We start from the raw sequence: 14,536 nt of genomic DNA on the forward strand, positions 1-14,536 counted from the left end.
GAATCTGTGCAATATTAAGTTTGCCATATCAAGTTCAAATGTGATAATGGTGTTGTGTTTGCAGCATGTTTCATTTGCCCAAAGGTTGAAGGTTTAATAAATCTCTGCTCATTTTGTTTCGTCTTCAGTAATGGACAAATAATGGATGAATGTGTGGGAATAGTGACACGGTAATGTCTTAGTCTTGTAGAGAAACATCCGGCGTTTGGTTAACCTTCCACAGGGTATGAATGAACACACTTGCCAATATACGCACAGAAACACTATAATGATTTTCAGTAATAAGATGGCGGGCTCTCCACAGCAGCGCCATGACTAAGAGTCTTTGAAATGGGACACTAACAAGCTAGCAGCACTTCCACTGGGATTGTCCTCTCGCACGCTAAAGTCAGAGTTGGTTTGATCTGGAGAAGGGTGTGTATGCGTGGGTGGGTTAGGGGGATGGGGGTTAAAACACTCCAGTCTAGGGTATATATGTGTGAACGACAAGACTCTGATAGTTTTCAACCACTGTAGGCCTATGCACACTTACTTAGCGAGGCAACCAGCAATCCAATAGAAAAAAAGAAGAGAACGGATATTCACGTTTTTATCAAAACTTCTTTCTATGTAGGGAAAACAGGAGTCGAGATAAGTGGTAGACACAAAGTATCCGACTGCACAGTCATCTGTCATCTGTTGCTGTGGTTAATCTCTGCCTGTGTGACACTAAACCTCTGAAGTCCAACTTTGAAAAGCTGCTGCTGAGAGATCAACACATCCACCTGAGCAGCAGGTAAGTCAAACTACTGGCCTATGAACAACTTTCAAAAATCCCATAATTTTACTTTAAGCAGTGCTTCACGTCTTAGTCTTAGTTGAATTTTTAAGAATGTGTTCACAGCTAAGTATAATGTGCAATGCTCTTTTCTCCTGCATGCAAGGGTGCCACAATTGTTTTTGGCTTATTTTAGGTCCCATAAACCCATCATAAATTAAGTAGCTTCCAAGTTGTCAGAGGGATTTCAGTACATCCTCTGTTGTGGAGACCTTTCAGAGAGCTCCATGTGGATTACATAGAAATTCTGAAATATTATAAGCTTATTTTTTCTTATTTTAAACATAATGTATGAGTCTTAAAAAAACAAAAAGTACCAACCCTGAGAAAACTGCCTTATGGAAAGTGAATCCTGTTCTAATAATATTAAGAATCCTCTTTTTACATGCTGGTATAAAAATGGTGGCATTGAGGTGTTTTTTGTCTTCATTGTAAAAGCATGTTGATATTTATTCATGATGCTTAAAATATGTTTCTGTTTATATTGTTTTATTTTAATGTTACTTAGTCTGAAGATCAGAAACACTTGAATTATTGTCAAACAAGCATCTTTTTTCTTTTTTCTTTTTTAGGATGTCTGAGCTCCCTGCTTTCCCCCGAATGTCCTTCCTGTTGCTTTGCATTCTGGGTATGACCTCGGTGACATCTGGCTTCCCTCAGCCTCGATTACCTCTCAGGTGGTTACTCACTAAATCTCATTGAGGCCACAAAAGGTTTGACTGTTAATAGTACAATGACTTGGAGTGGATAGATACCAGTAAGCTAACTAGAACCTCAGATACATAATTTCTCCATAATGTGCTGTACTCAAGTTCAATCTTACCTGATTCCAGAAGTTCTGATGATTCAGCCGAACCTAAACGAGATGATTGGGACGTCGTCTTCCCCTCTATCTCTCTCCGTGATTGGAGCATTCAAATGATGTCAGCCCCCAGCCTCGGAGGAGCAGCTGATAGCAAGGCAGGACTGATGAGGGAAGCGTGGCTGTTTGCCCCAGAAAGGGCAGAGGCGAGGTAACTGTATAGTGAGGGAAAATGCTATCATGAAGTTTTAATCAAATGAAACATCAGAAGACCAGAATGGAAGCAGCCACTACATTTTCTTACATCTAGTGACATCTGTGTTATAACAAGCCCCTGGCTGCAATATCAAACTCTTCATGTATTTAAGTTTTACAGACAGATTTAATCTAAATCTTAAATCTCTTTGCAGCACTATCGATTTTCATATATCTGTAATATGAGCAGTTTAAGAAAACATGAATTTTATGGAAAAATATTAAATATTTTCCAAGAACAAAGCAAAGATTTGCGTGACAAATGTGGAACACTGGGCCACCAAACTATTGACTAAATGAAAAAATATGTATTTTTTGTGATATGGGTGAGCTAACTGGCATGGGCAGAGTTTTGAATCTTTGGACAAAGCTGTTGTTTTTCCTGTTTCCAGTCTTTAAAAAATAAGCAAGGCTAAAAGACAGATTCAAATTTAAGGAGTTAGTTATTCCTTTAAACAGGAAGCCTTAGAGGACATTTCGGGGTTTAAGCTGCTATTTTTTTATGACAGAATTATCAACTTATTACATTTCCATCGTCAGTCTGACATTGTCTTCATTCTGATTCATTTCGGTGAAGGAGGAGGAGGATTCATCACTAGAGACCAGTGTATCTGCCGAAATCATCATCATCATTTTAAGCTAACATTGATGCATAGTATCAGTGTCAACTGGTTTTGAGTCTTACAGTGGCGTCAGTTTTGTCTATAGCGGTCGATGTTAATCCAGCCTGTGGCGCTGATTGGCTAGTCGTTAGTCCATCCATGGCACTCAATAGATAATCAATAGGAAGCTTTATTGACTGAGAAACTGCCGTTTCGGATGCCAGACCAGAATCAGGTAGCTCAATGGGGTTGGGGATTCAAAGGCCTGGACCAATGAAAGGTGTGAATGGGAGCTATATCAAAATAATAATAAGGTTTCATGAATTTGGGTTCCTGAAACTCAGGTTCAGTTGAAATGAAACAACACCGATATTATATTAACGTAGGAGTCTCTGGTACCTTGATTATTTTCCAGACACTGATCTTGAGGTCTTGATCTGTGTGTGTCTCCAGCATGGAGCGGGCATGGCCAGCCGAATGGTCGCCTCAGGGTACCGGCATGGTGAAGAGGAACATGGTGGTGGCTGATGATGCTGCCTTCAGGGAGAAGAGTAAACTCCTCACCTCCATGGAGAGACAGAAGTGGCTCAACTCCTACATGCACAAACTACTAGTGGTTAATTCATCATGATACCAGAAAAAAGCCAAGTCTCTGGGGAACTGCTCAGACCTAAAGATATCGTAGACATCAAAAGACATCTGCAGTTGTATTTATTGCGTCATTTCACTATTTTACTGCAAAATGGCTGAAAATTGTAAACAAATGATTGATTTCCAAAAAGATAGAAATGAATAAATCAGAATTTTGTCTTTTGGCATCAACATAAATGTAATGTGATTTTTTTTTGTCCTGCTGGAAATAATTTGGTGTTATTCAATGTCAAGATGAATAAAGATGCTTTGATGTTTTTGACAACTGTAGCTTGTGTTTGACTTCATAGAGTAGTAATGATGGTAGTTGTAGGAGGGGTCCTGGAGACAGTGGCCCAGAGCGGGAGAGCCTTTCTGGGGATAGTGAAGAGAAGGCAGGCCCTAGGTTATATTATATTTTACACAGTTCAACAGCCAAAAGCAGGATGTCAGTGTTTGTGTTGGTTATATAAATGGATGTAAAGTTCCACATGTTGGAGAAACATTTAGATCCAACTTTCAAATACATTTCAGAAACACTACATTAGTAATTCAACATGTTGAGTGAGACTCTTGTTGACAGCTGGAGTCAGAATGTGGTTAGCCTAGCTTAGCATAAAGACTTGAAACAAGGGGAAACAGCTAGCCTGGCCCCGTCTACTGGTGGCAGTATGTAGGTATCTTGGAATATGTATGTTCTTGTATTTGGAAGTTATTAGACATGTATTAGAAGTTTAAGCATCATCTCATCACAGATTACCCATGATCCTGAAGGAGAGCTACACTTAGATTAGAATGTAATCACAAACTGTTTTAAAAGTTCACATATTCGTTAAACCACTGGATCTCAAACTGTGGTACAAGTACCACTGGTGGTACGTGAGCTCCTTTAAGTGGTACGCAAAGGAATCTCTGAAATGTAATTTTTTAATGAAATAAATTAATTTTGAAACATTTAATATCCTCAACACATGAGATCCTGTTATATTTTCTTTGATATCCTGCTCCATAGTCGTGTCACATTCTTGCAGGTAGCGTGTAGCCTGCATAAAGCCATTATTAATTATGAACTAAAATGTGACGGGGAGATAGTAAGTGGAGGTAAAATGAATGTTTGAAAAACAAGGCAATCGTGACTCCAAACAGGAACCCTTTTCCACCCTAGTATCTCAGGTTATTGAACTGGTTCTGATCAGGACAGTCAATAAAAAAATCTTTTTAGGAGTAAATATACCTCCTGTCTCTCTTCTGTTTGTGAAGCACTTTATAATGACATATAAAAGATTAATATCACTTTCAGCTACCAGTTTCCTTGTAAAAGGAAGAAAATGCCGAGTGATTTTTCTGGCAGACTCCTCCGTCCATTTATTTCTGAATTAATAATCACATAATAATCACAACACTTCCATCACACAAACAGGAGTTATTGTCCATGCTGGCTGAGGATCAAAAAAAGTCTATGGCGGTATCAACACCAGTTCATCCAGCTTGCCCACCATCTCCTGCAGCTGAATCCTGTTGGCCAGTCTCTGCCTGTCCCTCCTCTCCAGCAGCAGAGCCTCTGCATGAAGAAGAAGCTGCGTGGCCTGAGATGATGGGAGCTCGTCTGGAGTCTCGGGCCAGCTGTGGGGCACCTCTGCTGGGCGGAAGCCGCGTTTGATCGGCTTCTCAGTCTGGAGTTTGGCTCGGTAGACCTGGGGGAGGGTGGGCAGCGATGGTAGAGAGGAGAGAAGAGGGGGGAGGGAGGAGGTATCCGATCCTCCCTGCAACCTCTCTCCTCTCTCTCCTCTGTCCTCTGCATCCCCTCTGCCTCTCTGCTGTCCTTTCTGGGGCATAAATTGAAGAAGAGGATAGATAGATGAGAACATACAGTGAGAGGCCACAAATATCATAAGAAATATCATTAGAAATTGGAATAATAAATAATATTAAACTTTCTGTCTTCATACTGGCATCAAACCGTGTTACTTTTTTTGGTACTGACGTGTCAGAAAACGTGTCTGTAACACTTCAGAAAGAAAAGGTAAAGAGAAGTAACAAAGCTATGCCAGACGTCTGAAAAAATAAAGTTTAGCTAATTGGAGACTATTTTCTGGGGCAAAATAAATGTATGTCTGTGGTAACATAATGTTACTCTGCTGGGCTGTAGTGCCACCTCACATCAGACAAATAATCCGTTCAGTTGTACAAAACATGACTGAGCTTTAGAGGTGCTGGCAGGTGGACTTTTGAACTGTAAAGAGAAACATGCTAGTCATTTCCCTTTGCTTCCAGTCTTTATGCTAAGCTAGGCTTAACACATCCTGACTCCAGTTCAGTACTTAACGCACAGACCTGAAAACTCATATCTATCTTTTCTCCTCACTCTGGGAAAAAAAGTACATGTATTCACCAAAACTTTGAACTATTCATTTTTAATGGAAATTCAGATTTTCTTTTTTGGGAAATACATTTTACATATTGGAAAATATTTGCCGGAAACATATGAAAAGAGTGTAAACTGTGGAGTGCTAAGATGTGGAGTCATTATACTGGTTAGGTAGGTAGCTCTGCCTTCAACATGCAACAAATGCATCTTCCCTGGATGCCAGAAGTACAGCAGCTGACTTTATTTAAATTTTCTAAAAGTAATGAAATGAAGATGAAGTGGATGGACTTGACCGAGAGGTCGCTTCTGTAGTGACTATTTTACACTGACTAGTTTCACAAACTTTTTCTGGACATATAGCCACACCAACTATCTCCTTCCTGCCATCATGCCAGCCAAGTGTAAGTTACCTTGTGTGCTTATGAGTTTAGTAATTAAGGTAACTTGGTGCACAGTAACTCAACTAAAAGAGGGGGACAATCCCCTAAAATGATTTTACATCAGGTAGGTCAGCATCAATTTTCATGTGTGTGTGTGTGTGTGTGTGTGTGTGTGTGTGTGTGTGTTGCACACCTGTCCTCTGGGCAGTCTCAGAATCATGTCCTCGAATTTCTCTAGCCCCCGGTTTCCATGGTAACACACTCTTGTGATCCCATTGGGTGCATGTGTAGGCTTTTCAACAACAGGATCTGTCAGATGGCAGTCCACCACACTATCCTACACACACCAGACACACACACACTATGCGTCACATTTCCAGGGCCATGTCTGTTGGCCAGTAGCGACAACTGACATTAGTCACACATATGCACATTTGGTTTGCATTCGCACATTCACTTATCTTAACTTAAAGACTTAAAAGTGAACAATTAAAAATTAACACCAGATTTTTATGGCAGGAAACTTTCAGCCACATCGAGGAATCACAATGTTGGAAATCACTTCTGTGTTCAATTGTGTTGTTGTTGTTGTGTGTAACTCACCATCCAGGTCCAGAAGACGTTCTCCACCTGTTTCCAGTTCAGATATGCTTCTAGGAGGTCACAGAGCTGCTGCACACACACACACTCCTACAACACACACACACGCACACAGGCTAGAAGTGTTCTCAAAGATGGAACAGAAACACTTTGCATTTTCTAAGATTAAGAAATTAAACAAATAACAACAACAGACTTAACTAGTCTGTGTTGTTGTTACAACATAACTAGAGAGCAACTGTAAGCCGAATTATTCACCTAATAAATCCAGCTTCACTGTCATGATACTGTTACACAATTTTCTTTTCACATAAAACCAACCTTCCAAAAGCAACACATCCAAAAGATTTGGGAAAAAGTGTGAAAAATAACAACTTGATATGCTAACATTTAATTTGTAAAACTGATTTTGTGGTGAAAAAGTAAGACAGAAAATGTTTACTGGACATTGTTTCGTTATCTGACTAGAACTATAGAGTAAATTATTAGTAATTAATTTTAATAACAGCACACACACATACATACAGACTTACCTCTCTTAGCACTGTTGAGCTTTGATCAGGGGAAGATACAGAGGTCTGGAGGATGGCAAACAAAACCTGAGAAAAATATTTCAGTTCCTGTTGAGTGTTTCATCAGCAATTTGTGCAGCCAGGGCTGTGTGTACTTTCGGAAACTTCTGTTATTTGCAATCATCCAGCACTTGTGCTCCAAAACTTCTAGTTTTGTTCAACTTCCACTGCGGCAATTTACAAACATTGACAGTAGCCAGTGGCAAAGTTGGAAAAGAGAGGATTTTCTCACAGCATGAAGCAAGCGAGTTCGTTCTTCTTGCATGGAAAGCAGTATCTGTCCCTGATACTTCAGGCTGCCAATGAGCCACTGAAGTTTCCTCAGAGATGCTGAGTGCAGCTGGAGCTCACTGGAAAGCTGAGGGTTCACCTAACACACAGATTAGAGATATAAACGTATACAGATACAGAAAATAGGTTTACCAGTGTAATGTGGTAGTACACCAGTAGTACTTACAGGTATAGGTGTGAGTAGTATGTTGTCCATCTGCTGTACTCGATGTGTCAACAGTTTCTCCAGTGTTCCTGTAGCGAGCAGCCAGCCCAGCGCCAGGAGGAGATCTCTGCTGGAGAATCTCCCTCCCTGCCCTCCTTCTCCACCCTCCCCACCACTCACCCAGTCAGCATGGTATCCAGTCTGCCAGAGACCTGCAGCTACCAGCTTCCTGTGCTTTGACACTATACACAGAAAGAAAATGCATTCAGTCACTCAGCAAGTCCACTTAACTATTTTTAACCCCTTACTAGAAATGTCCGTCAGTTCGGTCCAGTTTTGTGCAAGTAAATTCAAATCAAGAAGGCAATCAGTGAAATCAATTAAAGTCATATATATTAGTGGGTACATGGTCGAACAGAAGGTTGAACAAAAGAAAAGTCACAATGTGGAGTAAATGCTGTTTCAATATATATTTTATCAAACCCTTGGTAGGTCTGCTATTACAAACTCATGTTGTGTGGACAAGCCTTGCACAAAACAAATATAATCTGTGTAAAATGACTGGGATGTCAATGACTGAAAATAAAATGAATCGAAGATAGGTCAGTTTGCATCTTAGATAATTTGCCATTTGTGTCTTTTTGGGGTGATTTCCTGTGCTAGTTCATAACACAATAAAGGACATTTCCAGCTGAACTAATGGTGCAGTCATGGTACAATCTTGGCAATAATTCAGTATATTTATATAAACAACAGACAATGTGTCTGACCTCCTTCCAGCTGGTTAAAGGCCTCACAAGGAACGATGCCAGTTGACTGAAGGATGCTGGTGAGGAGCTGCCAAAACTGATCTTCCTGTAAATAGACAGTGAGCACAAAGACACAGTGTGTCAATATGTACAGTACAGTGTTAGTCTATAAGGAAAACCTCGGGGGACACGCCAACAGGACGTCACCATGAAATAAAATATATAGGCCTATAAGTTGTTGTGATCAAAACTTTTCTATGTAAATTCAAATAGCTAATATCTACAGGTCAAATAAATGCAATTAATAGAATAACAATAATATTTCCCTCGGTAATTATATAGGAACTAGTGGAAAATGGGAATACTCCAGTACAAGTACCTCAAAGTAATACTTCAGTATGGACCTCGACAAAATCAAGTCCACCCCTTAAAGTGAAAATATTGAACGTACCACCTCGAGCCCACCACCAAATTTAGCCCGCCTGAAGGTCTCCGGTGCGGGCACAGCGTGCAGCCCGGTGGCCGCCAGCAGTCTGCACAGAGCTCCGATCACCTGCCGCACCTCCACACTCACGGCGGCTTTGCTCCGCCGCATTACGGCCACAGCACAACACACACAAGTAAATAAACCTTCTGTGCACGCAGCTGTCAGCTTTAGTCCAGCAGAGACACTCTGAAGAAGACTTTTAAAGACTTTTTCAAGGACATGTCCACTGCGCTCAAGGATGGTTGTTGATATTTCGCGGTGTACACAATAACTTCCGGGTACGAGGTCGTTGCCAAGGAAGCCAATGGAAGAAATTGTGACTGATGTCTCTGTCGGCCAATCAGAAATGTGATTCTGAAAGAGATAGGCGGGGCTTACTTTTTATTGGTACGTTTTCAGTCATTCAACTTACATTAATATTGATTCATTATATTTCATATATTTAATCTATTAATCCCGTTTTAAATCTGAAGTTTAACAGGAGCAAGTCAAGACAAATGATCTGTCCGGATTTGACTATATGACGTTTTCAGATTAATCACTACTGAAGATCATCATATTTGTAAGATCTTTATGAATATAATATATATTAGAGTATATAATAAAGTTATTATTATATAGTATAGATTATTGTTGTGTTTCAAGTGACAAGGTACAACTGGTATACTCCAATAATATTTATTTCTCATATCAAAAACATTTATAAACCATAAACATCTCACAACTATGTACAAACATGCCTAAAATAATTTCAAACATAAAAGTCATTTACACAGATGTTGGTAATTGATGAGAATATGCTATATGCATTAACCATGTTAAAGAACAGGAACAATGTGGAAACTACAGAGGCAGTAAGGTAAGTAGTAGTAGTAAGGTTTTATCAAAACAACTTTCTGGTTGGCCTGAAGCATTTTCATTTTAACAGACTAAAAACTATGTTGGTCATTTTGTTATTCTACAATAAAGTTCAAAATCATTTTCAGTAAACGAAAGAACCATGACAACCCACATAAAACTTTAAAGAGGGAAGACTCTAAGGGAAGAGGGTTGTAGTTGTTTAGGCCGTCATGCATCAGTCCCCTCCTTCAGCCACTTCCTGTCTGATGATTAGGACGCCTGGAAAGAGATCATCAATGACATCGTCAAAAGCAACGACTTATTGCTCTCATGCACCTTGTACTGTAACTGACAATATAAAAATGTGTCTTTTTATGGCTTCTCCTCTTCATTTCACAGACCCACAAGCCATGCTGGTAACATTTCATGGTTTCTTTTCTAGGAACTTTAGTGTCAGTGCAGATTTCAAGTTAATCTGCAGTCCCTTTTGGGAACTTCTTATCTAAATATTTGCTAAACTGTATGTTCACCTGTAGTCAGATTTTGCATGTCATGTTTAGCTGACTCTCTAGATTATGCTGGTAATTCATTTAAAATAAATATTGGAAATTATTCAGAGGACCAGTGAAGTGTTACCACATTCTTTAACATGCCTTTGAATTGTACGGGAATAGTTAGATATTGGTTTAGTTAATTATTTAATGTTCGCTTTAATGTTGCTTTAAACACTCTTACCATCGAGTTTCTTCAGACGAGGAAGTCTTTTGGAGACATTGTCTCTCCAGGTTCCCTGAGCGCTTTCCTTGTCCTCCAGGGGATTACCAATAAATCTCAGGTCCTCCAGGCAGAGCAGGTCAGCTAGTCTCTCAAATTCTTCTACACAACACAGAAAAGACAACGAAATGACCAAAAATCATTAGTACATTAACTTTAAAAATAGTTAAACTGAACTAAAAAGAAGAAGTTAAAAACCTTTACTGGCCTAAAATGAAGCTTTTTAGACCATGTGAGATTTTTGGTGCTTCCATGAATAAACACATCATCATTGTCATTTTGCAACCTAATACTAGCTACAATATCATGTAGCTAGTATACATGTCTATTTCAGTTTCAGCATGTGTTGACTGTTGCCTACTCCATTCTTTGACCAGGTTGTGCAACATGTGGAGGACTCTGAGTTTCTTCATGTTCTGGATTCCCTTCATCTTCTCTATTGAGTTGTAGGAGATCCACAACTCTTCTAATGTATCAGATACTGCGTCCTACAAACACACACACACACACACACACACACACACACACACCCCTTATATGAAATAATGTGCATTCAAAGTATGTGTATGTGGAACCACTTCTGAAACTTCTTTAAGTTTGAAAAAGTTCTAAAATTGGTTGTCAATAAAGATAAATAATAATAATAATAATAATAATAATAATATAATAATAATATAATAAAACTTACTTGTTAGTGTTCATTCTTTTCATATGTAACTTACCAGCCCATCAAAGGTCTTTATATTATTTCTTCCTAATGACAATATCTTCAAGTTCTCTGCAAGCATCACAATCCAACATCACATTACAACACCACATTTCCATCTGTGAGCAGAGTGTTTGTGTGTATTTATGTCATCATTACTCACTCAGGCTGCCGAGATTGGTTATTTTGGTGATGCAGTTTGTGCTCAGAGACAGCTTCCTGTGGAGGATACAGTACAAAATCTGTCATAACAGATATTAGTGACTAAACACACTGCATTAGCTGCTGGTACTCGCTCTTAACTCACGTTTTAACGTTGACATACTTCATCTACTGATGTATTAGCCAATCATTTGTGGACTTCACTGGTGTTTACAAGCAGTCATGCACCATTGAGGACGTGTGTACTTATCATCTGACTTGACTGTTGTTTCACCTGGTTCCACTCATTAAATGCCTGAATTTATTCTGTCAATTATTCTGGTGTTGACTGTGAATTTCTGTAAAACAAAAAACATCAAGAGTAGAGCAGCACAATAAGTCATTTATTCCATTAGTTGTTAACTATTGAATGAATCACCAATATTTTGTTTTTTAAGTTAAAAAAAAGAAGTCCAAATTCTCTGATTTCAGCTTCTTATAAATATGAATATTTTTTGTTTTTTTCAGTCCAGACAGTAAACTGTACCTCTTTGGTTTTGGACAAAACAGACATTTAAGGACGTGTAAACCAATCCTATAGTTTAGAGCTCCTTAATGTGCATATTTACATTCTCATATGCACAGGAGTTTCTTACGAGTTAGTGTCTCAGGCCGCACTTCCAAGGTTTACTGTCATGGTAAAAATAAACAGGAACTTTGATCAAATAAAAGCTGAATGAAGGAGTTGTTTAATATGAATAATAATTATTGTTTTTACACAGACATTCTTCTTATTCTCAAACAGTCACAGCTGGCCCACTGCTTGATGAAGGAGCTTGAAAGTAACATCAAACGGTATGTGTCCATTCTAGTCAAGAGACACCGATGTGTTTATTATGAAAAATCATTCATTCATCTATACCTCCAGAAAGTGTCAAGAGCTGTAGAACATATGACAACATATGACAACTTGTTGAAGCAGTGTATCGTGACAGGACTACTCGCAGTTGCTGAGTGTGGAGAGAGAAGCATCCAGCTTCTCTAGAGAGGAATCTGACCATACAGTAATACCTCTGTAGCCTCGCTCGCTGTCTGCTCTGATTTTCTTCCTGTCACCACACACACACCACACACACACACACACATGGATGATACACACAAATAATAATAATAATTCTCCATATTTCCTGGTGTTCTGTATGAGTTTTTGTAGCTGTCTGTATGCCATTTGTTGGGCAGCCTGACAGCAAGAAGGTTGTGGATCTGAATCCCTTCTGTGTCTGGTGCTGGGACCTCTCTGTGTGCACTTTGCATGTCCTCCCCATTGTCTGCATGGCTCTTCAGTGACATGCAGTTAATCGGTGACTCTAAATTTCCCGTAGAAGTGATGTGAGCATGAATGTTTCTCTATGTGTCAGCCCTGTGTGAACTGGCGACCTGTCCATGGTGTACCCGCCTCTCACCCAGTGCCAGCTGGGATTGCTCCAGCCCTCCCCAAAGGATTAGAGGTCATGGACAATGAAAATGAATGTTGCCTCTCACCCATTTGGCGATCGCCTGTTTCACAGTGGTTGGTTTGTCCTGGAGACACATTATCATCACATACAGTTAGACAGGAAGAGGCTGGATTATGCTGTGTTACATTAAACACACTTTTTACTAAGTTAACATCTCAGTATCACTGTCATCATTATGATCTTCAGTTTTTAACAAAACTGATCCTCTCCGTCCCAACACAAACGTTTAAGGACAAACCGTTAGAAAAACGTTTAACGGTTTAAATATTTAACCGTTAGACTGAACGGCTTTTAGTTACTGTAATCCAGCAGCTGATTAAAGTTAAAGCTGATTTCAGCTCACACGACAACAATGTTGTGTAACGTCAACTACAGTCACTGCAACGAAACAAATGAACCGACAACACGAACACTCACCATGTTAACGGAGGACAGTTGATGATGATGATGGACGATGTCTTTCCCGGTTGGTATGGCACTGAGAGGTAGCCTGCGCATGCGCAGTTATATAAGAAAAAACAAAACATACTTTTTTAGTTTTCTGGTGTTTTGATTTGTGACTCTTTTCTTGCAGAATCTTGACTGCAAAGGTTTCACGTATTTATAAAGCATTGTAATACCGCCCTCCAGTGATCAAACTGTAGTATTGCTCAAAGTGAAGCTAATTCAAATAAAAGAGATTGTTTCAGTTCACTTTTGTGTACAGGAATGTGAATGTGTTATAATAACAAAAGGCACTAAAAAGATTTAATTTTATTTTTGTACTCCTGTTACACACTTCTCAGTACTGAGTTATTCATTATTTTATAATGTCGCTCAACCGTTATCGAACTCAATGCACCACATAATGACCTGAAAAACACTGACAACAGGCAGCAAGACAATATGTATCACTATTGTCTCTGAAGTATTCTTTTCATGTATCTTTTATTGACCGACTTCCATATTCTTTGGGCGTGCCGTTCTTTGCATCATTTTTGGCTGTAAATCTTCATACAATTTGGCAAATTACCTCCGCCACACCATCTGCAATCACTGCCCTGTCCAGAGTCACCCTCACACCTGGATATTAAATCACAGAAAATAACTTTGTAGCTTTTGTAACTCTCCTGGGTAGACAGCTGATACTTACCACCATGGTCATACTTGTGGATAAAGATTTTCTAGTTTGTCTATATGGAGAAATCAGTGTACACTGAGGGGATGGACTGCTATGTGTAAGAAGACTGAAAGTAAACTCAAACTCTTGGACCATTTCTGGTTTGCTTTAATGAAATGATGTTTTGTTTTATTGTTGTGTGCTCATTTGTACAGGTGTATGTGCTGCACATGTGATTAATAGTTGCACTTAATTCCACATGCACAAAATAAATAAATTGCAGTAACAACAAAAAGAAACAAATTGACTATTTTTAAAGGACAGCTACAGCTATAGAAAACATAACAGTGCCAGTCAACCCTGTCTTCTGCACTTGACCACAAGCACTCATCCACATCACACCTTATGTCCTCTGACCACCCCTGACTATCTTTCGCAGACAATGTTCAGATATCCATCATGCATTGTGTCTAAGATGGCATCTGATCACGTTTCCATCTCAGATTTCCTTCATGGGGTTGAGGAATCGAGAGTATCAGCTGAATTTTTTTTTTTTCGGCCTTTTTATTTTGATAGAGACAGCTTGAAGAGTGACAGGAATGTGGGGAGAGAGAGAGAGATGGGGAATGACATGCGGGAAAGAGCCGCAGGTCAAATACGAACACTGAGCCTTCACACAACTGAGCTAAACACCGCCCCAGCTGAATCATTTTAAAGTTGTTATAATCACTTAAATATTGCACTCGTGTGGCACAAATCCA

General features: G+C 39.3%; 3 protein-coding genes and 1 long non-coding RNA gene across 5 annotated transcripts; 1 reads left to right on the forward strand and 3 right to left on the reverse strand.

Annotated features, from left to right (window-relative positions):
• Positions 1 to 520: 520 nt before the first annotated feature.
• pth2 (parathyroid hormone 2) lies at positions 521 to 3,219 on the forward strand. The gene is made up of 4 exons (XM_010743799.3): positions 521 to 775; positions 1,390 to 1,494; positions 1,651 to 1,830; positions 2,930 to 3,219. The coding sequence occupies exons 2-4, from the start codon at positions 1,391 to 1,393 to the stop codon at positions 3,105 to 3,107; spliced, it is 462 nt and encodes a 153-aa protein (XP_010742101.2). The 5' UTR covers positions 521 to 775; position 1,390; the 3' UTR covers positions 3,108 to 3,219.
• Positions 3,220 to 4,442: 1,223 nt separating this feature from the next.
• tedc1 (tubulin epsilon and delta complex 1) lies at positions 4,443 to 8,982 on the reverse strand. Its single transcript, XM_010743798.3, has 8 exons — positions 8,663 to 8,982; positions 8,233 to 8,317; positions 7,484 to 7,704; positions 7,259 to 7,396; positions 6,988 to 7,053; positions 6,458 to 6,544; positions 6,048 to 6,191; positions 4,443 to 4,932 (listed from the first exon to the last, which is right to left on the reverse strand). The coding sequence occupies exons 1-8, from the start codon at positions 8,804 to 8,806 to the stop codon at positions 4,564 to 4,566; spliced, it is 1,254 nt and encodes a 417-aa protein (XP_010742100.2). The 5' UTR covers positions 8,807 to 8,982; the 3' UTR covers positions 4,443 to 4,563.
• A 386-nt stretch (positions 8,983 to 9,368) lies between these two features.
• Positions 9,369 to 12,468, reverse strand: dnal1 (dynein, axonemal, light chain 1). Of its 2 annotated transcripts, none has more exons than XM_027274604.1 (6): positions 12,161 to 12,468; positions 11,182 to 11,237; positions 11,035 to 11,090; positions 10,674 to 10,800; positions 10,274 to 10,414; positions 9,369 to 9,817 (listed from the first exon to the last, which is right to left on the reverse strand). In XM_027274604.1, exons 1-6 carry the CDS (start codon positions 12,385 to 12,387, stop codon positions 9,774 to 9,776), a joined length of 651 nt encoding a protein of 216 aa, XP_027130405.1. In that variant the 5' UTR covers positions 12,388 to 12,468; the 3' UTR covers positions 9,369 to 9,773. The 2 variants fall into 2 exon arrangements, with proteins under 2 accessions (XP_027130405.1, XP_027130406.1); XM_027274605.1 differs by lacking the exon at positions 12,161 to 12,468 and adding an exon at positions 11,455 to 11,518.
• A 232-nt stretch (positions 12,469 to 12,700) lies between these two features.
• LOC113744556 (uncharacterized) lies at positions 12,701 to 13,267 on the reverse strand. Its single transcript, XR_003461635.1, has 2 exons — positions 13,094 to 13,267; positions 12,701 to 12,740 (listed from the first exon to the last, which is right to left on the reverse strand). It is a non-coding gene; the product is annotated as an uncharacterized LOC113744556 (long non-coding RNA).
• Positions 13,268 to 14,536: the final 1,269 nt, after the last annotated feature.

Source organism: Larimichthys crocea, chromosome XXIV (genome assembly GCF_000972845.2).
Source record: "Larimichthys crocea isolate SSNF chromosome XXIV, L_crocea_2.0, whole genome shotgun sequence".
NCBI lineage: Eukaryota > Metazoa > Chordata > Actinopteri > Sciaenidae > Larimichthys > Larimichthys crocea.

What these genes read in the sequence shown, in the direction of transcription:
- pth2 (XM_010743799.3), top strand. Translation starts at nt 1,391, where the DNA reads ATGTCTGAGCTCCCTGCTTTCCCCCGAATGTCCTTCCTGTTGCTTTGC. An exon ending in CAGCCTCGATTACCTCTCAG is followed by an intron (nt 1,495 to 1,650) that starts GTGGTTACTCAC and finishes ACCTGATTCCAG; the next exon opens with AAGTTCTGATGATTCAGCCG. An exon ending in CCAGAAAGGGCAGAGGCGAG is followed by an intron (nt 1,831 to 2,929) that starts GTAACTGTATAG and finishes GTGTGTCTCCAG; the next exon opens with CATGGAGCGGGCATGGCCAG.
- dnal1 (XM_027274604.1), bottom strand. Translation starts at nt 12,387, where the DNA reads ATGGCATACAGACAGCTACAAAAACTCATACAGAACACCAGGAAATAT. An exon ending in TAAAGACCTTTGATGGGCTG is followed by an intron (nt 10,801 to 11,034) that starts GTAAGTTACATA and finishes GTGTGTTTGTAG; the next exon opens with GACGCAGTATCTGATACATT. An exon ending in TCGTCTGAAGAAACTCGATG is followed by an intron (nt 9,818 to 10,273) that starts GTAAGAGTGTTT and finishes ATCTCTTTCCAG; the next exon opens with GCGTCCTAATCATCAGACAG.
- tedc1 (XM_010743798.3), bottom strand. Translation starts at nt 8,806, where the DNA reads ATGCGGCGGAGCAAAGCCGCCGTGAGTGTGGAGGTGCGGCAGGTGATC. An exon ending in CTTTAACCAGCTGGAAGGAG is followed by an intron (nt 7,705 to 8,232) that starts GTCAGACACATT and finishes TTCTGTGTATAG; the next exon opens with TGTCAAAGCACAGGAAGCTG. An exon ending in GAACTCGCTTGCTTCATGCT is followed by an intron (nt 7,054 to 7,258) that starts GTGAGAAAATCC and finishes TATTTTTCTCAG; the next exon opens with GTTTTGTTTGCCATCCTCCA.